At 39.2% G+C, this 27098-nt stretch overlaps 1 protein-coding gene across 2 annotated transcripts in view; it reads right to left on the bottom strand.

The window, feature by feature from the left end:
- The window catches only part of LOC142341717 (uncharacterized), a 188137-nt gene that overhangs the window by 1519 nt on the left and 159520 nt on the right, over window positions 1-27098 (bottom strand). For both annotated transcript variants that reach the window (XM_075392882.1, XM_075392881.1), the window contains exons 25-33: window positions 24800-24933; window positions 24191-24272; window positions 23352-23531; window positions 18077-18130; window positions 17351-17539; window positions 16235-16365; window positions 11590-11776; window positions 10944-11114; window positions 283-486 (exon numbers count right to left, since the gene is read on the bottom strand). In XM_075392882.1, coding sequence (XP_075248997.1) covers window positions 283-486; window positions 10944-11114; window positions 11590-11776; window positions 16235-16365; window positions 17351-17539; window positions 18077-18130; window positions 23352-23531; window positions 24191-24272; window positions 24800-24933 — 1332 coding nt within the window. The remainder of the gene's footprint in view (window positions 1-282; window positions 487-10943; window positions 11115-11589; window positions 11777-16234; window positions 16366-17350; window positions 17540-18076; window positions 18131-23351; window positions 23532-24190; window positions 24273-24799; window positions 24934-27098) is intronic.

The following is a 27098-nucleotide window of genomic DNA, read 5'->3' as shown; positions in this document are numbered from 1 at the left end:
TGTAATCATTAAGTTCGGGCCAAACATTCCCTAAAAAATAACTCCTAGAATTGTAGGTTTAAAAAAAACGCCAAGCAATTTGTCACTTAAATTGTTCTGAATGGTACATTATTTGGATCTATAAAATCCCGGACACTGGTCACAGAGCATATCAGTACTGATCATCATATCTCACAAATCAGTACTCTATCGTGTGATATCCTGAGTTGATTTTGGGCAGGTACTCAACCTTCATTGCCCCTTGCCACAAAGTGAGAACAAATCCCCCATCAATGTTCTTACCCAAATCTTGTCCGTAAGACTTTCCGTTTCCCTGAATGTACAAGAGAGAGTACCCTGAGTAGACTTCCATTGTTCCCTGAGGACACGAGGGAGTCTGAATTGTCTGGCTGTGTCTAGTCACAAGAAATCCACTCACTGTGCCCTGTTGTCCAGGAGCACCCGGGAGTCCTCGCTGTCCGACAGGTCCAGGTGGACCCATAGAACCTGGAAAAATTTACAAATATATGTTTCATATACTGAGATTTTCCAATCCACTTTTTCGAACTTCGCTTTGCATTGAAAAATTTTTGCGGTGCAATAACTGTTATAACTGGTAATTTTTGAGTTGGGTCTCTTAGTCTAGTCTAAGAGGCTATGAATCGAAAAGGCACATACTTTCTTTGATGCAAACAAAGTAAGGACATTGATACTATTAAAGGTGAAAACCACTCTTTCGAAGATTCAATTTGCTATAATAAGCAACAGTAAGCCATATCAAGTAACGTATTAGCATTGTGTCAGCATTAACGATCAAAACAACAAGTGATACTTAGACGGCAAGGTTTTTTCGATGCTCTTTTACTGGTTTTTTGTCTGATGTTATTGACGTCAAATCAGTTCGTATTCAATCGGCAATTGTCTAGAAAACCTAAAAATATTAAGCCGAAAACCAGCTTAATCGATACATATAGTGGTTATATTTACTTAAAATTAGGTTAAATGAACTTTTTCGGAACTTTGTACGTATATTAGAACGTATTTAAATCTTATTTTTAAAGTTTAGAAATACTCGATTCTGATTGGATGAAATTCGTTCTTTATTTACTGCGTAACATCCTCCGGCCCGGAAGAAGATTTTGGGAAAACTGGTACAAGTTTTACAAGCGGGCGGACAAGTGAACCGGTCGACGTACGTAAAACGGCGGAGCGCGCGACGCTATCGGAGCCGTAACGGAGTTCCACAATCCGAGCTGTTGGGTAGTAACCCCTAGGGTTGGTTTCTTCAACTATCCAAACCAAGTCACCGGTCTTAAGGTGTTGCTCGGCAGGCATCTGCCAATTAGCGCGTCGGTTCAGCGTCGGCACGTACTCTTTGATCCAACGGGACCAGATCGCATTAGCGTACGACTGCGCACGGGCGTAACGTTTACGATGGTCGAACTCATTATTGCCGACAACAGGCGGAATACCGGTAGAGTGTTCTCCTAAAAGAAAGTGATTGGGCGTTAAAGCGTTCAAATCAAAAGGATCGGCGCTTACGGGTGTTAAAGGACGCGAATTGAGAGCATTCTCCACGAGACAAAAGGTAGTATGCAGTACCTCATCCGTGAGGCGACGCGTGCCAAGAATAGTATACAACACGCGTTTGAAGCTGCGTACCAACCTCTCCCAGATACCCCCTTGATGTGGTGCGCTGGGTGGATTGAACCTCCACTTTATACCTTTGTGAGCGAGCTCAGCTGCAATGTTGACAACGTTCCACTTTTCAATACTTTCTCGGAGTTCTTTCTCCGCTCCAATAAAGTTAGTGCCATTGTCCGACCAAATCATGGCAGGTGTACCCCTACGTGACACAAACCGCTCAACTCCCATAACACAAGAACTGGTGTCCATGGATGTAACTATCTCGACATGGACAGCGCGAGTAGTGAGACAGGTGAAGAGGAAGCCCCACCTTTTCTCAGTAGTACGGCGGGCAGTAACATAGAATGGCCCAAAGTAGTCAACGCCAGTGTTAGTGAAGGGAGGTGACTGGTAGGCGAGTCTCTCCTTAGGTAAGTCAGACATGATTGGTTGCATAGTTACAGCTTGGAATTCTCGGCATCTCAGGCAGTGTGCTTTGATGGAACGCAAGGATGATCTTAGATTCAGTACTGTGTAGTGTTCCTGCACAATTGATCTTAGGTATTCAACGCCTTGATGATAATGCTTTACGTGCGTGTGTTCAAGGAACAATTTTACAAACGGATGACGTGCATCTAGGATGATTGGGTACTTTACATTAAAGCCAACTTCAATTAACCGCTTGATGCGGCCCGAGGAACGGATTAGCCCATTTGGACTAATAAACGGTGAATGTGGAGCAATTCGGCTACTCCGTTTAACGAATTTATTGTCAAGAAGATCCTTTCTTTCGGCTTCAAAAGACTCTCCTTGCACCAAATACTGTAGATGACGCTCGGCTTCGTCAAGCTCAGTAGGGTCGGTAATGCTACCATCGGGGTTACGGTAGCCGGCATGTTTCGGCAAAAGCCGGAGAACGTATGCGGCAATGCGCAAGTACTTTTGATAAGAACTAAACTTATCAAATGGGAATAACGACGGAACGGGAGTTGTCTGTTTTTTAACAGATGTAGCGAGAGAGACAGTGTCTTCTATGATGACTGCTTGGTTGACGCCAAGTTTGATGTTATGAATGACGTCTTTGTTCGGTACGAAAGGGAAACTTGAGTTAGATAAGAAATGTGGACCATTGACCCAACTGCTTAGTTGCAAAGCCTCAGCGGACATTCCATGCGTGCCAGCGTCAGCTGGATTATCCTTAGTTGCGACGTGGTTCCATTGGTCAACGCTGGTATACTGCAAAATTTCACAAACCCGGTTTGCAACAAAGATTGGTTGCTTTTCATTAGAGTTAATCCATTGAAGAACGGTCGTGCTATCTGTCCACATGAATACTTGGTTAACAGGTACGGTAAGTGCTTGTGTAATTTCCCTTTTCAGTCGAGCGGCAAGTAGAGCTGCTTGTAATTCGAGTTTTGGGACAGTCATTACTTTCATTGGCGCCACGCGGGCTTTCCCCAAAACAAACGCAAGCTCTGTTTTTTCTTCGCCCGTAGGTGTTTTTACACGGGCTCGCAAGAATGCGACCGCACTGAAAATATCCTGCGAACTGTCACCGAACATATGCAACTCTATATTATCAAAGGGTCCACTAAAGTAACTTCGGGGAATTTTGATGTTTTCAAGCTTTGGTAGGTCCGCACTCCAGACCAAAAATCTTTGAACCATGTCCTGTGGGAGCTCGTCATCCCATTGCTGTCCTGTGACACGCCAGATGTCTTTTAAGAGCAGTCGCGCACCGACCGTAAAAGGTGCGACAAGGCCAATGGGGTCAAAGACTTTCGAGACAAGACTTAGGACCAAGCGTTGCGTGAGGGACTTGGTGATAGCGCAGCTTGTACCCCTACTCACAACTAAAGTGTCATTAGTATGATCCCACTTTAACCCTAGCACATGCGATGAGTCCTCCTGACATGAAACAATAACCTTGGGCTCAGTTGATTGAGAGGAACCATCAATTCGGTCAGCCAGATTTGGTACATTGCTTACGAACTTTGTAAGCTTGAACCCACCGAGATGGAGAAGATGTACCAATTCCTTCGATCTATTGATGGCTTTCTCTGGAGACTCCACTGAGTCAAGATAATCGTCCATGTAGAAGTTTTCAAGGACGGCTTTTGCAGCTTCGGGGTAAAACTTGGCGTTGTCTCTCGCAGTGCGTTGTAATGCATAGTTGGCGCATGTGGGCGAGTCTTTAGCCCCGAATATATGGCGCGTATATTGATACACTACAACGTTAGTTGTGGGGTCCTCCCGCCACAGAAAGCGAAGTGATGGTTGATCTGATGGTAATACACCAACCTGTAGAAACATTCCCTCGATGTCGGCAGAGACGGCATATGGATGTTGTCGGAAGCGAAGAAGTACGTAAATAAGGTTTTGGAGCAGATCAGGGCCAGTGAGCAAAGATTTATTCAGTGAGGCGCCATGAAATTTTGCTGCTCCATTGATCACCCTACGCACCTTACCCGGTTTGTTCGGGTTTAAAACCGGATGGTGGGGTAGGTACCACTCTTTATCGGACCGGTTCTCAACCTTGTGAGCGTCCGGAACCTCAATTACATACCCCTTGTTTAGGTCTTCTTTGATGGTACTAGTATACTTCTCTCTAAGGTCTTCATCCTTAGCCAATCGTTTTTCGAGAGATTTTAGTTGCACAAGGGATGAGAAGTAATTATTTGGGAGCTTGGTGTTATCTGCTGCCCACAGCATTCCGACATCGTATCTCAGTCCATTGTGTAGGGTGGTACTCTCAAGGATTTCGTGAGCCCTTGCGTCTGCTGCAGATCTTGAGTCGACCTGCTTGTTTGCCCCGAATGATTCAATGTCGTACCATGACTTTACTTGACTTGCTAACTCATTGTCTTGTTCGATATTCACTTTAAAGCACGTTGAGGTTAAACACGAACTTGATGGTAACGGACCGCTTAAGACCCAACCTATGGGCAAGCGTACGGCAACGGGTGAACGCTTCTCATCGGCAGAGAAGTATTCTAACGGGCGGATGGCATGATAGACATCTTGTCCGAGTATCATCTCAATGTCTTTATAGGAATATGTTACGGGATCAAGGACTGCTAAGTGTGGGTAAGTCTCCTGCAGGGCCTGTACATTAATTATATCTGAGCCGACGTTCAGACTCTCTTTAACGAAAGGGTTGACGGTGAATGGTTCGAAATCTTGTTGTTCTCTTGGTTTCACAGTAACTTCAACAACCTTAGTATCAACTACTTCTTCGGTATTAATACCCTTGACAGTTAGCTTTAGTGCTTTACCGTGCAAACCGAGTCTATTTGCGAGACTACCGGCCACCCAAGAGTTACTGCAGGCGGTATCACACAAAACTAAAGCCTTGGTATCTAAACCGGACGAATTGACCAACTGCAATTCAGTCACCTGAAGGAGCCCCTTAACATCAGTAACAGATGACATTGTTGTGGTCTTATTAGGCTGGAGTTGACTAGAAGTTGCTTTACTTTGACCTGTGTTGCCAGAAGGTTGAATGGTATTGGAATTTGTCGACTGTTTTGTTGGGAAAACCCTATCTGCTCCATGCAATAGTGTGTTATGCGAACTATTGCAGCCTTCTGCTCGGCACTTTCTTGGTTGAGGGCACTGGCGGAATGTGTGCTTGTCCCGTAAGCACGAAAAGCAAAGTTTGTTATCCGCCACCAACTTAGCTCTCTGGGTTGGAGTCTTTTCCTTGAAAACTCGACACTCCCATAGCCGGTGGTTACCTTTGCATACAATGCATCGAAGGTAAGTATTTGTGGAAGCAGATGGCATTTGCTTCTTTGTTTCCCTTTGTTGCAAATTTGATGCAAACACTTTTGAGGCTGTTTTGGTCTTGGTTACTGAAGTGATGTTCTCTTCAGGTTTGGCCTTGGTTGCGCTTTGTTTCATAAGATCATGGGCCTCAGCCTTTTCTTTAAGCCAATCGTTAAAGTCAAGGAGGGTAGGCTTAACCCAGTGCTTCTTAACCGTAAAGAGTGACCATGACTCTTTCATGTTTGGTGGTAACTTCTGTACCGCTTGGTTAAGTAGGGAAGCGCTCTTCAAGTCAGCATCATATGATAGTGACTTGAAAACCCCAACGAGGCTGGATATGGCTGCAGAATAGTTAATGATGTTATCACTGTTGTGCATTTTGAGAGGCGGAAAATTGCTTAGTTTATCCAAGTGTGCACTTACGACTGCCTGTGGCTGGCCAAATTTATGTTCTAAAGTCCTTAGTGCATCCTTGTACATTAAACCACAGTAAGCAAACTCGTTGATTGCAATCTTTGCTTTACCGGTGACGAGGGTTTTGAGGTATGTCAATTTAACGTCATCAGTTAGCGATTGCGAGTCAATCGCGCTTTTGAATTGACCATACCACTCGTGCCATTGTAATGGATCGCCATTATACTGAGCAAGTTTCCATTCTGGCAAGGGGTCATTTTTCTTGCTGGTTATTGCATCAGCTAATTCCCTAATCAATGACGCATTGTCCGGTATCGGAGGGACAGGTGCAGACACCTGCGGACCACTCCAACTCAACGGATTGGGCCCAACATAAGGGTATGTTGGCTGAAAAACCGGAGTGGCCAGACCAGGTACAATATTACTTGTAGTTGCAATCGGGTTTTCCTGATGTGTGCCGGATGGTGATTGCATATCAATCAAAAGGGGTGAATTTGAAAATATTTGTTGTGGAAAATTAGTAACTGATGGTGCGATGTGTGCCTGTATATTTGGAGCATCATTATTTACGGTGGTAACGTCTTGGTTGACTAATGACGGTCTGTGCTGTGGAAAACGCCAATGGCTCATATTTGGCACAAAGTTTTGGTCAAATGGGATAATGGGCATATTTGGGACAGGAGCAGCAACGGAACGTACAGCTTTGTGTACTTTGTTATTATTATTCTGGAAAGTGTTGTTGACGAGAGGAGGATTATTCAAAGGGGCGTGTGGGATGGGAGCAGTGAGGTTAGGTGCGAAGACTGGGTTCGGAATCGAAAGGACGTTAGGATAAGCGGGTTCGGAGTTGTGCTGTTGAATGTTTGGACTTGGTGGGGCGCTTGGGTGCAGGGGAACGTTGATTGCGGGGGCTGGATGATTTGTTGTCGGAAAAGGAGGAAGAGTGGCGTTTGGTGCTCGGGGGACAAAATTAATTTGTTGTCGGGGGCATATACGCTGGGCCGAATTATTCTCGGGCAGACTTGATGTTTCAGGTCCCCTGGATTGCGAAATTTGAAAATGTGCATTGGGAAAAACCTCGGTTGTAATATTCTGATTTTCTTGTGGCGCGAACGTCTGTGGTGGAATGGGCTGTTGAATAGGCGGTGAAGCCCCTGGGGCGTGTACAGAAGGCGGCTGACTATCAGCGGTTCCTTGGTTAGTTATGCTTGGGGGCGCCGTGCCTTGTAGACCTGTATGATTCATTTGCGCCCTTAGGTGCGCCTGGTACAACGCCTGTGTTTTAGCAGCAGCCAAAAAATTTTCAGGTGGAGTATAATAGGGGTCGAGTTGCTGCAAGGTCTCATTGCTTAAAATGTAATTGCCTCGACAATTTTTTGGGATAGAATGCCTTGAAATTTCAGTGTTCTGATCTTCCACTGTTTTGCCGTTGTTGTGGCTAGGACATTCTGGAGGGTCAATCAAAACCTGTGGTTCACTAGTTTTCTCCTCATTGTGAAAACTTAAAGCAAGTGAGGTGTTGATCCAGTCTTGGACAGCCTTTTCACTTCTCATTGAGCTCCTAGCACTTGCAGTTGTTGCAGATTGGCTACCTTTAGAAACGGCGTCCAGCAATTCAAATTCTTGCAGAGTTGCCTCTGCCAACCGTTTCCTGTTGTTTTCCTCCAGTTCATCTAATTCCATTTGCTTTTTCTGTTTAGCAAGACGAATGGCTGCCTCATTCTGTTTTTCAATTTCTTCGCGCTTCATTTTAGCAATTACGTAATCATGTTTACGCTGACTAGAGTTTTTTGACGAGGTCATAATTGAGGGAAGTCTAGAACGAATGGAAGCCCTTGGTTCCTGGAACTCGCTAACTTTATCATCAGCAGAGTTGATGTAGTTTCGTGCTGATGTGAGTATCTTGTCATTCTTAGTTGTCATTGCTTCCAAGTAAGACTCTAATGAAGGAACAAGTGCACTTGGATCCTCTGTTTTTCCAGCAAATGCAATCAGGTCCTCATTTTTGTCTACAACAGTCATAAATGCTTTGTTGCACTTTGTTACTAGGCGTTCAACTTTCACTCGCCTACTTTGATTATTTAAACAATGAAGGATATCTTCATGTATAGCATGCAATTCAGCTTCACGCTTTGACCTGGCAGCGTACAACTTTTTGACTTTTTGATCAAGACTATTAGACATCACGATGTTATTATCTCCAAATACCAGCAAAACTACCACTGCACACGGTTATCTTTTATAAGCACACTCCAAACAAATCAAACCCACGCAAATAAAACCCAATGCAAAAGACACCAAACACAGCACACTGTAGACAGTCTGTAAAACAAACCGCCCAAAGAGCAGAAAATGTCGTCGAGCACCCAGTGCCCGACAAAAACAGAAGTGGAGCGCTAAACGCTATGCGCTCAACGCAGAGGGAGACAAAGGACACACGGGGAATCGAGCGAGGAACGCGCGACGAAACGGAAACGTGACGGACGGGAAGTCGGACGAGCAACGCGCGACGCAACGGGAACGGAACAGACGAGAAGTTGAGCGAGAAGTGCGCGACGGAACGGAAACGGGATGTGCGGGAAAGCGGGTGAAAAACGCGCAACGCAACGAAACGGGACGGTGGGAAAGAACGGGCGGGAAATGAGGTTGGAAAGACATATGTTAGCAGACCACAGCAAAAACTCAAGCAAACAACCTAGCCGTAACTCCAGAACAAACTTAAGTCACACCCTAGGAAGAAGGAGAGAAGTTACTGCAAGCCAATCTAACATAGTTCATAATGGGTTTATAGCGACAAATTTAACGAGAAACTAATTTACGGCAATGCAGTAGTACACTAAAAGGATGTAAAGGTCAAGAAATTTACTAGCCGTAACTCCAGAATAAACTTAAGTCACATCCCAGCAATACCCAAACCAAAACAACCGATCAACATACTAACGGTATTAACAAACTACAGCAAAATTGAATAAACTACAATAGTGTGTTTGTAGACTAAGATAGTTGGAAAAGTCAAGAAACACTCCAGCCGTAACTCGAGAATAAACTTAAGTCACACCCTAGAAGGCAGCAAGACCAAACCAACTAGCAATCATACAGGTACACACAAACATAAAGCAGCAAAATCAATATACTACAACAGGAAGGCTAGTAAATTAGTAAAGTTGAAAAGTCAAAAGACAATCCAGCCGTAACTCGAGAATAAACTTAAGTCACACCCTAGAAGGCAACAAGACCAAACCAACTAGCATACTAGCATACTCAACATACTACATCAAAATTAACAACATACAACATCACATATGACAACATACTACATCAAAATCCAGAAACGTAGACGGAGAAAACGAAAAGCAAAGTCTTGGGAGAGCGACGTTATTGAAAAAAAAAACGGAACACGGAGAATTGAAAAGTTAAAGGACGAAAAGGACGCGGACGAAACGGTACATAAACGAGCGACGAAAAAAAATTATCAATATATTTGATCATTTTTTTTTTGTAGGCCGGAGGTTGTGAAAATTTTCACAACTTTTTCTGTGTAACGAGTTTCGCTCAATTAACGAACCTTCTTGTAGGAAAATTGATTTTTTGACAAATTTGTCAAAGTTTTATGCATTTGTCCAATTTTTTTTCAATTTTTGGTCAATTTTTTTGCAAATTCTTTTTTACGGAACGGTAATCCAGTAAACTAGACGGTTTTAAACTCAAGCATACGGTTTATCAATATTCGGTATTGATTTTCTAAAGTTTTTTGAATTACCTCCAAATTGACCAAAAATTTTCAAAATTGAACAATTTAGCATTATTTTCTATCAATTTTCTCTATATCAGAAGTTTTTTTTTGATATACAAACCGACTGTATCAATTTTTTTTGAATTTTTTGTAAATCTACCAAAACTTTTCAAAATCGATGTTTTTTCGGTCTCAAAAACTTTTGTTTGTGAGGCGTGAATGGTGACCAATTACCATCACTTTTATTCAAACAATTAATTGGATTTACTACACGTGTATGTTTTCTTTGCCGTCTAAGTCAAATATAATATCAAATCTATATGCCAAATCGAATTACGATATTGAAAAAAATAGGGGTTCTGTCTTACAGTTTCTGTATTCGAGAACTGTAGACTGTTTTCGATCCTTCGATATTTGACGAAAACATCATCAGTGTTCCACAATTTTCCGATGTTGGCAAAGGCCTACTCGAAACTATCAAGTTCTCCCGTCTTATGTCCAGCAATTCATGACCTAATTTAGCCGTATCATCCTGTTGCCCATGATCCCCATCACTTCGAATTGTTCCTTATTACATAGCTGAACAGTGTCGCATCTAAGGCCGACAGTGATTTGCCTTTGAATTTGAGGGGTATCCATATTTTGGGGTACACCGGCTCGATGCTCTTCCGGACAGCATTCGATATTGTTTATCTTGTGTTCCTCACCATCAGTCATTACACCATTTCCGGGTGTAGTCATATTTAATAGCTCAATAGGTTTATCATAAGTGTCAAATAATGTCAGTAAGCCGGGAGCTGCACCAATATTAAAGGTGAAAACCACTCTTTCGAAGATTCAATTTGCTATAATAAGCAACAGTAAGCCATATCAAGTAACGTATTAGCATTGTGTCAGCATTAACGATCAAAACAACAAGTGATACTTAGACGGCAAGGTTTTTTCGATGCTCTTTTACTGGTTTTTTGTCTGATGTTATTGACGTCAAATCAGTTCGTATTCAATCGGCAATTGTCTAGAAAACCTAAAAATATTAAGCCGAAAACCAGCTTAATCGATACATATAGTGGTTATATTTACTTAAAATTAGGTTAAATGAACTTTTTCGGAACTTTGTACGTATATTAGAACGTATTTAAATCTTATTTTTAAAGTTTAGAAATACTCGATTCTGATTGGATGAAATTCGTTCTTTATTTACTGCGTAACAGATACGCTCTATTTTGAAGTGAATCTTGTTGAAAGTGAGTGTTTAGAAAATTTTTGTTTGTGAATTTGTTAATCATTTTTTACTCACTTTCAATGAATTTTGTTTGTGGTTTTGAACGAGAAGTAAACAAAAAAAACCACTAGGACAGAGTAACAAGACTGTGACTGTAGCCGCAATTATGACTGGAAGTACACTGACTGATTCTAGGCGTACCTGGTAATCCAGCACTGCCTACTGGTCCTGGTTCCCCTTTCACACCTGGGAACCCTCGCGGTCCAATTGGTCCAGCCAATCCCATTGGACCTTGTACTCCGGGTGGACCAGACGCTCCCCTGCTACCTTTGGGGCCCGTAACTCCTGGGGCTCCGGGCAATCCAGGTTCCCCTGAATTATACTATTTGTCAAGACTTTAAGTTAAATCTTGATCCTGCTTTCAGCACACAATGGCTTGCACAGATACTTTCAAGATTATAGCGAAGTTTTGAGAAACTCAAACAAAATTGCAAATAATCAGGCCAATCCAAACGATAAATTGGTATGATCAGACCGATCCAGACTAAGATCACATAAGCTTAGACTTTGGCTTGTACTAATTGGTTTGTGCGTTCATGGAATTTTTCAAGGTGTGATCATAACTGGTTCTGAATGACACCTGAAAATTGGTAATTTTTTCAATAGACAGTAATGCATAAAAACTTCGAGGCTGAAACAAACTGCTCAGGTTTGCTCAGAGCTATTTTATGAATTGAAAATCTTGTGAGATCTGATGAAAAGCTTGCAAGGATGTTTGAAAGGTGTTAATCCATCAATTATGAGGGTTCATAATCGAGATGGGATAGTTGGCCCCTTTTTTCCTAACCTTTCGGTCCTTCACTCGCAGGTTCTCCTTTGTTCCCCTTCATGCCAATAATTCCGCTCATTCCAGGGCTGCCAGGCACTCCAGGAATGCCTCGATCACCTTTAATGCCATGAAGTCCAGGTGCCCCAGGAGATCCGTATCCAGGCAGACCCTCCTTTCCTTTAGCACCTGGGTAACCTCTGTCACCCTAGTTCGAAGAAAAGCAGACGGAAAATTACCTCTAGAGAGTAACAGCAGGAACTAATTAACTGAGAGCAACCGATTTAGTGACTTTGATCAACAAAGTGAAAACGTGAAAAATGGGAGTGACACAATAGTGAATTTCAGAAGGAGTGAAATAAGTGAAAAAAAAACGAAAATGTTCCTAATTCTATTTGAGTAAAAACAACTGGCACAAAAACGTACAAACGATAGAACGAAAAAAAACAGGCAAGAACCTAGAATCAAACCCGGAGAAGCGCATCTTTCTTTCGAGTACCGGGAAAGTTTATCTTATAACACCAAATAACAGAAGAAGATGAAAATTTTTCATATCAACTCCTAACTACGGTCATGAGATTTCGATTGATATTCTATCATTTTGTTAATTATTTAATATATTTCCAAAGGTATATCGGCTTTTCAAACTAATACTTTCTCAAATTATTTTTCTTTACAAAATCCCCCTTTTTAATCAAACTAAATAGACTATTTCTGTTTAAGGTATCATTGCAGCGGCGTGACAGCATATCAGACAGAATCAAAAATATTTTTTGCAAAAAAAACGCCTTTTTCATTCGGTTATTTTAAGTTGTGATTTCTTTAGCTCAATTGTCTTCAGAGGACATGCAAAAAAGACTAAACCCGAGATTGATTAAACAACTGAGGAACATATATACAAGTATACAAGTAGTTAAGGTTTTGATAGAACGAAAAGATTATATAATGCAATAACCATTGGCAGTGTGTCGAGATTCACTTCAAGTTATTTGACTCAATCCAGCCGAGTGATCTTTTGTCGATAGGGGAGGTTCGTTCTCATGTTTTTCTGTTTTTTGGCATTCAGAGTACCAAACAGTGACGAAAATTGCAGACCCTACAATCGGACTCATGCTAGGAAACAATTTTTCCATCCCAGAAGATTAGTTTGTATTACAATTTACAGAAATAACTTGTCCAAAACTGAAAACATATCATTTTGACAAATTATCCCTTCTAAAAATGAAAGTTACTTACAAGTTGTTCAAAATTTATACATTTTTATGATCAAACAATTTAAGTTAGCTTTTTCATTACAAAATTGAAATCCTTACTAAGGAATCCAATTTAAAATATTTAATTTGAACAAACACACGTTGACAGGCAAAACCAATCCGAATTTTATTTCATTTTCTCTACAGGGGTTTAATAATAGATACTCCGTTTATGACAGTAAAAAAACACATTTTAAAAGCTTTTTCAATTAAAATTGAAGCTAAGCCTGAATTGAAAGAATTTAATTGAGTCGATATAGCGTTTAAATAGATCAGCAAAAACTGATGAGATTTCACAGCAAAATTTTTTAAAACTCAAACTAGAAAACATTTTCAAACAGACATCCGATCAACCCTACATTTTAACCATATCATAACTTTATTTTAAAACTCGCAGTTAAAAATAAAAGACCTTAAATGCATCCTTCACATCGTACGTCATCACATACTATCTTGAACAATCATTGATCCTTTAAATGGCAAAATTAGAAGAGTGAATCATTGCCAATCAATGTCAAAAAAAACTAAAAAGCAAAAAAAAAATGAAATTAGAAACCGCGAGAAAAAGTAAAACTTCAATAAATAAATACTATATGAAACATTTTTACTGTTAGTTTAATCTTTTGGCTTCACAACTGTCACTTGTATAATTTAAGCATGTGCCAGACAACGAAGTTCATGAATCTAAATGCTCATCAAAATATGTAAAAGAGACACATAGTTCCTGATAAATGCTATTGATCGGAGAAAAAACACAATGATGGACAATTGAAAAGATTAGAGTACTGTAAAAATGAGCATTTTGCGCAAAAATGATTATTAACTACCATTTTCCGCAAAAAAGGAACAATAGTCAAAGTATAAAAAAAGTAAAAACCCTAGAGAAACAAACAGCAATGGTCATGATAGTCATTAATAACCTGAGCAGTAACACATGTAAAAATGGCAAAAGAAAAAATCTCCGAATATTTTGCAGTATAGTCATGCTACTTTTAAAAACTGGTCAAACGTAAATAGCGAGGGGGAAATTCTATTTGACGTTCAAGGTAAAAATGACATTAAAAACCGCTGTGGCTAACCATCATAGAATAGCTAACGACATTAAAATTTGCTCGCTGCTCGCTAAATTATCGCAATTGACGCAATAAATTATGAAACTCCTAGACTAAAAGGAATATAGTTGTATTGCAGACGGACTAGATCAGACAACAGTGTGACAAAAGTCCGACACCGGATACACTATCAATTGCAATAAATCTCCAGCAAATCCATTTTAGAGAAACAAGAAAACGATGCTGCAAACGTAAAACTAATTCATTTAAACAGTTTTAAAAGACAATAGAAGTTATATTAGAACTGCCAAGTCTCACACTGCACAAAAAGAATAAGAGTAAAAGAAAACAACAGTGTCGGTCGGAAGTTTCAAGTGGATGGTTTATAGCTCAAGCATTTTTAGCATTAAATTTCTCCCTGCTAACTGAAACTACCTCAACATTATACAAAGCGCTTCAATTAAAAATAAAAACATAGCAGGACAAGTCCTGGCACACAATTCAAGGAACTTTCATTGATTGAAACTGAAACTGAAACATAGACTGAAGCTGAAAAGAACTCGGAATCAAAAGTTTTTGCTCATTAAAGGTTCAAATAAGTGTGTTTTTTGTTGAAGAATTCTTCATTCTTCTCAATCGCTCTCTATAACATCAGTCCTGTTCTCCTTAAGTTTCAGAATTCTTCTCGTTTCAATCTTCATTGAACTCTTAAAAATTATTTATGTTCTCCCCCCTCGTTGGGTGAGACAATATTTACAAACACGAAGGTCCCCTCTCATTGGGTGACACTTCTCAAAAGACTCCACTCTTCCTGGAGTTCACAATGTTTGCCCAAAATAGAATTTGTCCAAAAATATTGCGAAAGTTGGGGTTAAGGGACTCGTGCAAGCAACATTGTAGCCGATCCTCGTACAATCACAACGGAAACCGACTGAGCCAATCTATTTTTATTCATATAAAATTAACCGAGTAAAGTTGGGCAAGTTGATTTCAAACAAATGGCAAGCAGTTGGCTTGAAAAGAGCTAGCTGGCGTGTAGGGAAGCTAGCTTAAACCTATTGAAGAAGAGGGGAAACAAGCAGAAAATAAGGTGCATTAAGAGAGGTGCTTAATAAAGATGAGGCGTTGGAGCCGGAAGGGGGTGCGAGGTTATGGCTGGATTGACGTGGCGGTGGAGTGCGGGTGTGATGGATTTATACACTGTAAAAAAATCCCTCTCGCTGTTATTTTATGGCTTCTCAGGAGCTTCATTGATTTGCGCACTTAATGGCCAAATAAACTAAAACACTATTAATATTTCTCAGCAACTTAATGCCCCGAGGGATCATTTCCGTTGGTCTCCCCGTAAGTTATTCACCCCCCGTTACAGAACACGTGTCTGTGCATAAAAAATCATTATGTAAAAAAATGGCATGTGCTTATGGGGGTTCAAATAATATGCACCCACAAAGTTGGGGACAGAAAACGGAAAGGATCCCCCGGTCTTCACATGTTTATCCCATTTCTGAGGATGAAAAGTCAAATGGTCACATGAAAAACCAATCCAACAAAAATTCGGTAGTATAAAAATTGCATTAAGAGTACCAACGTTTGAGGGCCTATTAAATAGTTTTACAATACACTAGAAGGTATATTATGTAGAACTGCCAAGTTTCACACCGCATAAAATAATAGTGCAACAGCACATAAGATTTCAAAAACGTTTGCCAATGATCAAAAAACCACAAGCAGGTGTTGATAAGACGCGTATTTTTTTCCAAATAGCTCGAAAAATTGAAAAATAACAATAAAGGTCAAAATACGACAAAGCCGGCAGATTGCCGGAAAATAGCCGCGATAGACGCTTGTGGCCTACCATTAATTGAAACAACTAAAAAAATAAGATTGACAGATCGACCACCAGCTTTTTAATAGACCACTAGACTTTTTGGGTTAGATTCGGACTGCCATTTTTATGAGACACATTTGCTCTAAAAGTAAAAATCCCTAATGGAGTTTTTTCAAAATTAATATTCGATATTAAAACTCATAACTATTTCTCAGGAATTAGGGCAATTAAGTTTGGCACTACTTAGATGCACACTATTGACCTTTAATTAGTAAATGTTCATAAACTTAAAGTCCCATAAGTGTGTTCAGAAGTAATTTTTTGAGTGAGGTAAGTCACGCAATTGACCTAAAAGCAGAAATGACGTCACGAACACAAATTTTAATTGCAAAGCAGAAGAAGTCACTGAATTCATCGAAAAAGTCAATTCCAAGCAGTCAGGGTAAGACGAAACAAAAATCTGTTAGACGGTTTCAGAAAATTTGAAAAAAATGCTTCTAATATTAATCAATACTGAGCTGAAGTGAATGAACCTTCTGACCAGGAGCACCAATTGGTCCAGGCAGTCCTTGATTGCCAGGGAATCCAGCAGGACCTTTATTGCCCTTTGGACCCACAATGCCAGCCCCATCTGCTCCATTCATTCCGGGCATTCCAGCTGGCCCTTGATAAACAAAACGCGAAGATTAGTTGGTAGACTAGTTCGAAGAACTTAAACAGTTTGTTGGCCAATGTTTGGATAAAGGTGGTGAGGATTTTCTCTTAAATAAAGCAGACAGCAGCAGAGTTAGAAGAAACTCAGCCTCGGTTTCAATCTTGTAGGTCACCTATTACTGATAAAACGCAGTCAGGCATCAAATAAAAAATAAAGTATTTCTTATGATATCGTAAATTGAAGCATGATCGATCATCTTGTAAACTGAAAATCAGCAACCAATTTTTAGACTCCGAACCAAATTTCTTAAAATACCTTATGAGTTTAACCACATCCAATCAACTCTTAAAAACACGAACGAGCCCGTTTCAATAAGGGTAACAATTAAATACCTAAAACTTAACCATGCCAAAATAATTGAATTTCCAAAAGATTCTTGCAAGATTTCACATTCAAAGTGTGTTTAGGAAAAAAGTCAATTAGAATCAGGTCTGCTGATCAAAAATTCTGTAGTAGGAGTCAGTTCATTTGGTTTTCAGTTAGTTTTAGCTACCAAAAATAAACAAATAAATGTTCCAGAATCCAGAAACTTGCAAGATTCTTGCAAGATTTTAAATCCGGGATAAAAAATTTCATTGAACTAGGTTTTGCAACTTGTTTAATAAACAATAATTTGCCTCAAAGGTGTTTTCTAAAACATCAGTACCATGATTTATTTTTTTGCTTGGATTGATAACTTGCAAGATTCTTGCAAGAATATTGCAAGTTTTGAATCATCTTTCAAGATTATTGCAAGATTTGAATCCGCTCATCTCCAGGAATCTCAGGTTTGCATTTTTTGAGCAAGATAGACTTTCCTTCTGTTTGAAATCAGGCAAAATTAATGAATATTGGCTTATAACATGCTTTATTACTGTCTTACGTAGCCTTGACAGAAAAAGTGACAAATTCAGTGTTTTTGTTACTCATATTTTGAATAAACAAAATCACTCACCCTTTTCCCCCTTTCCTCCTGGCTCCCCTTTGCGACCTGGGATGAGAGTTGACCTCTGAATGATTTCGAAGCAGTTCTCTCCCTTGTTTCCCTTCTGGCCCATCAATCCAGGGTCGCCCTTCATGCCCACGGGGCCCAAGGGTCCCGGAAGTCCTGCTTCACCTTTGACACCTGGGAAGCCTCGTGGTCCTAAAACAGATTTTTTTTTGTCTTAAATCATATTTGAAATCTAATGATAAGATGTTCTTTGTAGCTTAAGCTTTTGTCGGAAAATACAAAGCAACTAAAGCTTTAAGAACCATTTTTATCTTTTCAGGTCTAAGTGGCTAATCGGCATCTTTTGGGTTTATTGGGTATTTTGAATAACAATTAAGATTTCTGCATCATGGCAGGCACTCAAGACACCTTCTTTTCATAAATACTTAGTTTAATTTTCTACAATTGTGAGTAGCTGAGCTGACTTGATTATAACCGATGCGTTACGAGCTGAACACCCTGTCAGAAGTAAGCGTTCGTTTCTCTTGTCTTAATGAGCTCATCTACAACAACCTTTTAAGTTTTACGTAAAAAAAACTCATTAGGACAACAGAAACTAAAGCATCACTGTCATCATTAGCTATATCTACGACGACAGAGAAACATTTAAAGGTTTTAACGGGATATTAGGCCACGAATAATTAAATATATCATTTTTAATAAAGGCATCAATGATTTAGAGACACACACCTGCCATGCCGTTGGCTCCTGGCATCCCCATCTCTCCTTTCAAGCCTGGATACCCTAAAATCAAATCCCCTCATAATGTAAACTGCTACAATTATTTCAACATTGAAGAACTACACCGCAGTGAACTCTCATCTCACCATTTTTGAGCGCACAGAACGAAAAAAATGTACTCCAACATTTTAGTGTCTAGCTTGCGGGTAAACAAACGAACGTATTGACAATTTTTTCACGAAATCTGATCAGACTAATATTCGGTCTGGAACGATCTGACCATAAACAGCGCAAAAAGAAACTTGGATCCAAAAACCTTACAAATCGCGATGTCTAATCAGAGATCCTCTGAACCGTACGCCATTCTGATCTCAGGTCAATTTGTCATTTCAAGTGGATTCAAATCTTCTTTGAAGTATTTTTTGCTCATGCAAGTTTGATAGGGGGAGTTTTCAAATCAATTCAGACAATTTAAGAAAACTAAGCGCAAAAATTTACGATTTTCGGACACACCCAAGTCTGATCAGAAAATTTGAGCCAACAAACTTGAAACAAGACGCTTGACAAAAAATAATAAATATAAACGATTAACGTCGGACCAATTGCTCTCAAACGACCGGCGAGCGGTTGGCTTAGATAGTAGTTATCATTAGGGGGAGAGGGATGGGGTTTAAGGAATGAGGGGTTGGGGTAGGGATGGGATGGCTCTACGAGAGGGAGTGCAAATCACCAGGGGGAGGCGGGTGGACTGGGGAAAATAGGAGGGGTTGACTTTGGGTGGGTGGGGGGGGGGGGCTGAGGGGGTGGGGGTGACTGAGGTGTGGGGTGGGGAAGGGGGTCACTGGTGACTGATGGGGGTCAAACTTTTACGATTAAGAACCGCCCTACACACAATAAAATTATCTCCTCAAAACAGTTTTGGTGAACCGCATACTTAGGGTCTACTTAGCAAAATGGCTCTAAGAGAACTTATTGCCCTCCAGGAACTAGCCCTCCAGGAACTACCATTTTTGAGGAGCAAAAGTCAAAAAGGTCAGATGAAGTATCAAACAAGCAAAAAATCGCATGAAAAATACCACATGACTTGTAAAAGACCACATGACTTTGTTTGGGAGCAAATAATAAGGCAAATAAACACGCAAAAAGTAAGGTTAACCTTTCAGTTTCACATAACTGTTGATTATTGAGGCTTGTAATTGAGAACATAGAAGCATTAAACGAAGGAACGTTTGTTATTAAACAAGCGACCACTTGATATACGTATTAAAAATTTGGAGGCCTGTTATTGGTAATATTTTTGAATGCAATCTCCAGTTGCCTTTTGAATCATGAATTGCTTTTATAAAAAAATCTTAAATAATGTCTACTACGTGATAACATTCTTTGACCAGGAATAGCTTCCAAAGAACAAGAATCTCATTAAAATCAACGAAAACTTGCATATAAGTATTGTAGTAACAATATTGCTAATCCAAGTTTGAATAATAAGAAAGAAAAATTTTAAATTGTATCCAAAGTTCTATCGTTGTTTTAAACGGTCAGAATGAATTCAAACTGTCCTCACGCTTGCAAATCATTGCCGAAAAAATCAGTAGAAATGGAATCAATCAACCCTATAACCTGGTCCAAAGTTCAGCGGGCAACAAAAACTAAGCGCGCATGTTTGCTTTACTGATTAAAACTAACAAATTTTTCGACGCAACTAAGATCGAATTTACTTGATGATTTCCTAATTCAGCCTTGCAAATTGTATCAAGAAAACAACAGCAAAAAAAATTACAAAAATAACCCGACAAAACTTGAAAACTTAGCAAAACGTTAATTCTTTGACTATGTTTGAACTCCTTAACGATTTGAAGGCAAAAATTTTATCCATCAAATGTGATTTACACTAGCCATGCATCAAATTGCTCCCACAATTTTTTGAAGGTAAAATGCATAACCCCTAAAGGCAAACTAAAAGACGCGGAAAACAATGTGATAAGTGATCTGTAAAGAACCAATTCCCTAACAATATCTCAACTAAGGCTCTATTAAAAGTTAATTTTCTATAGCTGACATACCCTACCGACTGTTTGATTTGACTTTTACATGAAATGACAAAACATAGCAGGACAAGTCCTGACCCAGTTCAGAGATATTTCATCGACTAAACAGAAGACTAGACCTGGAATGGGCAATGGATTAAGAAAAAAACCACAAGAAAATCCGATTAAATAATTTAAAAAGCAAAAACATTCTCACTATACTATGAAATTAAGGTAAAAGACACGCCGTATCTTTTGAACACTTGTGAACGAGAGCAAAAATTATATCACTCAAATTGAAAAGGTCAAGGGCGCAAAACCAATCGAATTTTCAAAACGGTGAAGCAAGAATTTGTCAAAAAAAAAATCAAAACGTTTACAATAATTGCTTCAAACGTCATTCGAGAGCAATTAACAGTCATGATTGCATATTAACAATCTTGTTTCCACTGGTTAGTTTAAGAAAAAATAGAAAAAAACACTGGAAAAATTCTAGATGAGGTTCAAATTATCAGCTCGAGGTAGTCCAATATCAAAATTGTCCTAAAATATATTGTCAGAAAAATTTACAAATTCGTCTAAAAATTTCCTACACCGTCTGCAGCTGCATTGTTCTATTTTCTTCACCAACTATATTTTTTTTTTGCAGAAAATGGACAAAAAATACAAAGTCCAACTCCCAAAAATCAGTCATTTGAATCACAAAATTATCCGAAAATTGTGAGCCTTATTATGCGCGCAAAATTTTAAAACATTCAGTTCAACCACAAATGGGATAATAGATTTTAAACTCGACTTTCAAAGTCAAAAACTGAAAAACTGAATGAGGGTGGGTGGGGGATCAAGTGTGCTAAATGTGCAGAGTCACGGGTAAAATGAGGTGTATGGGCGGAAGAGGGTCCATGGGTATGGAGTGTTGGGGGGGGGGGGGGGGAGGAGGTCGACTGCGAGGGGTATGGGGTTCAACTCTAACAACCGCCACTATAAACCATAAATTTATGCCTCTTTGACAGTTTCAAAGAATGACAAGCTTAGACTAGTAAAACGAAATGCTCTAAGAGAGCTACTGAACAATTTAAAGCCTCCGAGCGCTCACTGTTTATTCCGTTTTTGAGGACCAAAAGTCAGACGAAAAATCGGTCAGGCGAAAAATCGCATAAAAAGGACTAAAGGACCAATTCAATTGCTTCAAACTTCGCTTGAGAGCAATTAATCATGCGTTATTTTTTGTTTTATGTGGCTATACGTGGCTGCCCAGAGTGTGATCCCAACACATTTCAAGGCTGAATCATTGTATTTCAATTGTTTCCCGTACTCATCCATATTATATCAAGTGCAAAGATCGATTTCCGAATGCCAAGCGTGTGTGCAGACTAACAACAATCTGCACAGCATGGTTTATTTACGGACCGTTCTCTGAGAATCATAATTTATAACCTGACCTTTTTGAATCATCTTATAATCTGACCTTTGTCTGTGAAGCATGATCTATAAACGTACTTTTGCATCTGAAGCACCATTTACAAACGTACCTTTGTTTCCATAATTTCACTGTAAACACAATGGTAATACTGTTCGTTTCACAATATACAGAGTATCCAAATTATAAATGAAAATTTCGAATGGAGCTAAAATGCATGAAATATTAATTCGTGAGATAACGGGATTTTGTGAGATTACGGGGTGCAGATTACAGGGCGAGATTGCGGGCGAGATTACGGGCAATATTACGGGCGATATTACGAGCAAGATTACGGGCGAGATTACGGGCAAGATTGCGGGCGGGATTACAGGCCATTTCATTTTATTATAATTATAAATGATTTTCTATCAAATTAACTATTCAATAAATTATTTTAAATATGATTAATAAATTATATTGATTATATTTATAGGTCAGGAATATGTTTCATTTTGAGCATGAATTTGTTATTTTGTTAACTCATGTGTTCCAAGTTAATTTGTTTTGACTATTTTAGTATAGCCACCAAAGGAAACATATTAGTTTTTTTTAAGTGGTAATTTTTGCAGGAGAAAATACGCTCTTGTTTAGTTTGCAAGCCTATGAATCATGCTTTGCAAAGAAAGGCGAAAATATAAATCATGCTTCACAGCCGAAGGTCCGTTTATAAATCATGCTTCACAGCCGATGGTCCGTTTATAAATCATGCTCCACAGCCGAAGGTCCGTTTATAAATCATGCTTCACAGCCGAAGGTCCGTTTATAAATCACGTTTCACAGCCGAAGGTCCGTTTATAAATCATGTTTCACAGCCGAAGGTCCGTTTATAAATCATGCTTCACAGCCAAATGTCCGTTTAAAAATCATGCTTCACAGCCGAAGGTCCGTTTATAAATCATGCTTCACAGCCGAAGGTCCGTTTATAAATCATGCTTCACAGCCGATGGTCCGTTTAAAAATCATGCTTCACAGCCGAAGGTCCGTTTATAGATCATGCTTCACAGCCGAAGGTCCGTTTATAAATCATGCTTCACAGCCAAAGGCCCGTTTATAAATCATACTTCACAGCCAAAGGTCAGGTTAAAAATCATGCTTCACAGCCGAAGGTCCGTTTATAAATCATGCTTCACAGCCAAAGGCCCGTTTATAAATCATACTTCACAGCCAAAGGTCAGGTTAAAAATCATGCTTCACAGCCAAAGGTCAGGTTATAAATCATCTTCACAGCCAAAGGTCAGGTTATAAATCATGCTTCACAGCCAAAGGTCAGGTTGTAAATCATGCCTCACAGCCAAAGGTCAGGTTATAAATCATGCTTCACAGCCAAAGGTCACTTTATAAATCATGCTGAGAATTGCAAAAGCAAAATAATGTTTTGAATAGTATCATGATCATAACAAATAGTGTCATGACCAGAAAACTTGGAAGAACAAAAGACATAATGAAAATATGATGATTCAGTACTGATTTGTAATGGAAGGTAGGTCAGGATGTGTCAATCTAATTTTTAATTTAACGGACCGCAAAGTTTAAAAACATCAGTTGAGTCGATATAACTTAGTTTGGGTTGATTTTAAAACATCAAACGCACTTTTCGTATAGGAGGGGTGAAATTGCACGAAACCTTCAATCCAGTCGCGTGATTGTATAAAAAGTTCTTAAAGTGTAATTTTATCCTCCAAATGAACTTGACATACGAAACATAAGTTTCCATTGAAGGATTTACTTTAAAACGATGCTGAGTAGCTTGTATTTTTTTTCTCAGTTTCAGTGGTCAAAAAATTAAAACGCCAACCTGCTTCTCCTTTCGTCCCCATAGTACCCGGCAAGCCCTGCATACCAGTTAGTCCAGGGCTACCTGGAGCACCATCAGATCCAGGAACTCCGCGAGCGCCCCTCAATCCCGGCTGACCCGGCAAACCTTGGTCTCCTTTAGACCCTGGCGCTCCCATCATTCCAGGAAGACCAGCTGGACCTACAAATGCGAAATTGTTTTTATTTGTAAACAAAACTCAGGCTCGAAGTCCCAATTTGGTCTGCAGACCAGTGAAAGTTTGTAATAATTCAGAGTTTTTGTGGGATAGCTATCGAACCGGTACTTTCGTTGAAATAAAGCGTTAGAATTAGATCACATCTATACAGCACTTATCAGTATCTTAGAGCTCTACAGGGGTACTATAATGATTTTGCGGTCCCTAAGAGGAGTACACTGAAAACAGCAAGAAAAAAATTGAAAATTTTAAACTCGAAGATGTAGTTGAGTTAGTGTTCGATAAATCTGAAGCTTTACAACTTGAGAAGTTAAAATTTAACAGTTTTGGTGTTGAATATATTAGACCATGGAATTGCAATGTTGAAATGTATTTGTCAAAAGTTGCCAGAAACATTTCCATTTCTTTCAAATACTTTTAAACCTAGTAAAAATCGTGTGACCTTGCCATCTTGAAACAGTTTTGAAAATCAGCTGATTATCTGATTCAAAAGAAACCTCGTGGCGATTTTGCTCAGAATTCTGTGACATTTTCGTACAAAAAAATTGTGATAGTAAAAATCAAACGAATTTTCATCGGTCGTGCAAAAGATATTAATTATTAACATCTGCATAGCCAGTTACTGTTGATTGGTGAAACTAGCCTTGAATTCCTGGTTCCCCTTTGCTTCCAGCGAATCCAACCAAACCAGGAGCTCCAGCTGGCCCGGGAAAGCCTCTCGCGCCCTAAATGGAATAAAAACCGCTTTATTGGGCAAAACCGCGAGATTTTGTTTTCCTTAAAACGTTGACAACCCCGTGTCAAGCAAAATTTACACTCTTAACGTGCGGTAAATTTTCATCACACATTTATGCTAATAGAAACGTTGGCGAATGTATACCCTATTTAATTGCGTATTCGCTTGAATATTTTCGGATTTTAGCTCGTATAGGAAAACGTTCTGCCAGAGATTGCATTCTATTTCAATGTTAACCCATTATAATAACCCGATTCGTACATTGCTCGATATTATCATACGGCAGTTTCAACTGGTGTCTGCCTGCAAAACATGAGGTAGCTAACCGTGGGAGCAACCATTAAATCGCAGCCAAATCGTCAAAAATGCTCGCATAATTGACATGACCCTTTATACGCATTCACACAAAAAATATTTAACTATTTGCGAACCTTTCATGAACACATTTTACCGACAAGATTTTTTAAAAAAGTAATACCGTCAAAATGTTACATAGCATAAAATCTTGTTGTTTACCTCGAGTCCGGGGGTACCGGACATTCCCGGCTGACCCCTGGCACCTTTTGGACCCTGCACACCTGGTGCTCCCCTCTGTCCCGCAGTTCCCGGTGCCCCTGGCTGACCTTTGGTACCGGGTAATCCTCTCACTCCTTGAAATGAAACAGAATATCATACAAACATTCTCGAATTCAGTGTGAGCAAATGTGATCACAGCCACTGTGAGTATCTCATCAGCGGATAATTTTTTTAAAAAACTTTTTTTTTCGTGCAACCGGCCAAAAAATAAAAATTATGTTTTGCCGACCACCTCAGCAAATAAATATGCACAACACAAAACAAAAAATTGAAGTTTTTTTCCACATCCACAAGTTACAAAAAAAGATGGACAATCCCAACTATTTTCATTGAACGAATTTAGATCTAAAAGGAAAAAAACATCGACATCTGCGCTGCCCAATGCAAACGTTAAAAACAAAAAACTGCGTAAATCAAAGCTTTAGTTTCTTTATGGGAAAAATCTACAGGTGCGCTTCAACATGCTAGGCTCTAAAGCGAATAGTTGGTAGTTAAAAACCCAACTCGAGCGCTATAAGTTTTATAACCACATCAGCAAATAAGCATTGCCAAACTCAAGCAAAAATTCAGGCTATTTCACATTCACAAGTTTCAAAAAAAGATGGACTATCCCATCCTATGCATTTTCATAGCAAATATTCAGATCCAAAGGGAAAAAACCATTGATTGACATGAGCACTCCATGTCTCGCGGTTGTTGTTGCGCCATTGTTTAGCTATTCACCGAAAGGTTGGTGATTCAGTTCAAACCCACCAGAGAACGTAAAAAATTTTGAATTGAAAACAAACCTTTACTGCTAACCACTCGAGAACACAAGGAAAATGAAACCCTCGCAGAACCTACCATTTCCCTAATTCAAATGTTTCATAGAAATGATTAGTATTCACAGCTTTAGTTTCTTCATGGAAAAACTTCACCACAACCAAAAACTATGCACACGTGTGTGTCAACACATTAGGCTCTATAGCACATCGTTGGTGGTTTAAAGCCAACCTCTAGCGTTACAAGTTCTATAAAAATCCAAATTCGCTTACCGCCTAACCAAATAGGTATGTCCCAAATCAAACAAAAATTCAAGCTTTTCACTTTCGCAAGTTTCACAAAAGAAATAGTCTATCCTAGTTTTGAATTTTATAGACAAAATTCAGGCCAAAAACATTGATACGTGCACCTAAATAAAAACAGAAGTTAATGACACATGCGCATCGACATGCTAGGCTCCATAGAGAATCGTGGGTAGTTAAAAAAAACAAACTCAATGGTTTTACAAAAAATAAAATTTCGCTAACCACTTAAGCAATAAAGTATTAACAAACCCGAGCCAAAATTCAAGTAGTCTCACAATCCCAACTTTTAAAAAAGATAGACAATCCCAACTTCGGACTTTTCATAGAACTCCGACTAAAACGAAGCGTTTAATAAAAATGATTGATAATTCCAGATTTAGTTTTGTCTTGGAAAAATCTTCAACAGAAGCAAAGTTTTCGACACTTGCGTTTGAACATGTTAGGTTCTACAGAGAATTGTTGATTTATAAAAGCCAACCTCGAGCCTTAGAATTCTTTGAAGAACGAAATTTTGCTAACCAACTAGGCAAAGTGTCAGAAAATACGGACTATACCAACTTATGACTTTTGATAGAAAAAATTCAGATTAAATTTTTTTGAAACGAAATTTTTCTGCAATTTTTCAACAAAGCATCAAAGTATTAGCAAACCAAGCAAAAATAAGGTTTTCTCACATTCACAGGTTTCAAACAAGTTATGATATCCTAACTTTTGAACATATTCAGATTTAAAAGAAAACACTGACATGTGCGCTTCTACCCTCGTAGCTCAGCTAGCATAATTGCCTAGCGCCTTCGGCTATATACGAACAGTTTGCTGGTTCAAGCCCACCCAGGAGCAAAAAAAATTTCTTTTGAAAACAATCGCTAAATGCTAAACAATCAAGAACATCAAAAAACAATCAAAGCAGCAACTAACTTTTCCCCAACTCAAACAAATAAAAAAAGTGATTGATATTCTCAACTTGTTTTTTCTCGGAAAAATCGTCAACAAAAACAAACTTTTTGACATTTGGATTTCAACATGTTACAATCTTTAGCGAATCAATGGTAGTTAAAAGCAAACCTCGAGCCGTACAAGTTTTTGTATAACCTAAATTCTGCTAACCACCGAAGCATAGATACGCAGGAAAAACCCAAGCAAAAATTAAAGCTGTCTCCTCACGTTCACAA

Source organism: Convolutriloba macropyga, chromosome 6, assembly GCF_964194025.1.
Source record: "Convolutriloba macropyga chromosome 6, txConMacr16.3, whole genome shotgun sequence".
Taxonomy (NCBI): Eukaryota; Metazoa; Xenacoelomorpha; order Acoela; family Convolutidae; genus Convolutriloba; species Convolutriloba macropyga.
This window is presented reverse-complemented; position numbering and strand designations above follow the sequence as displayed.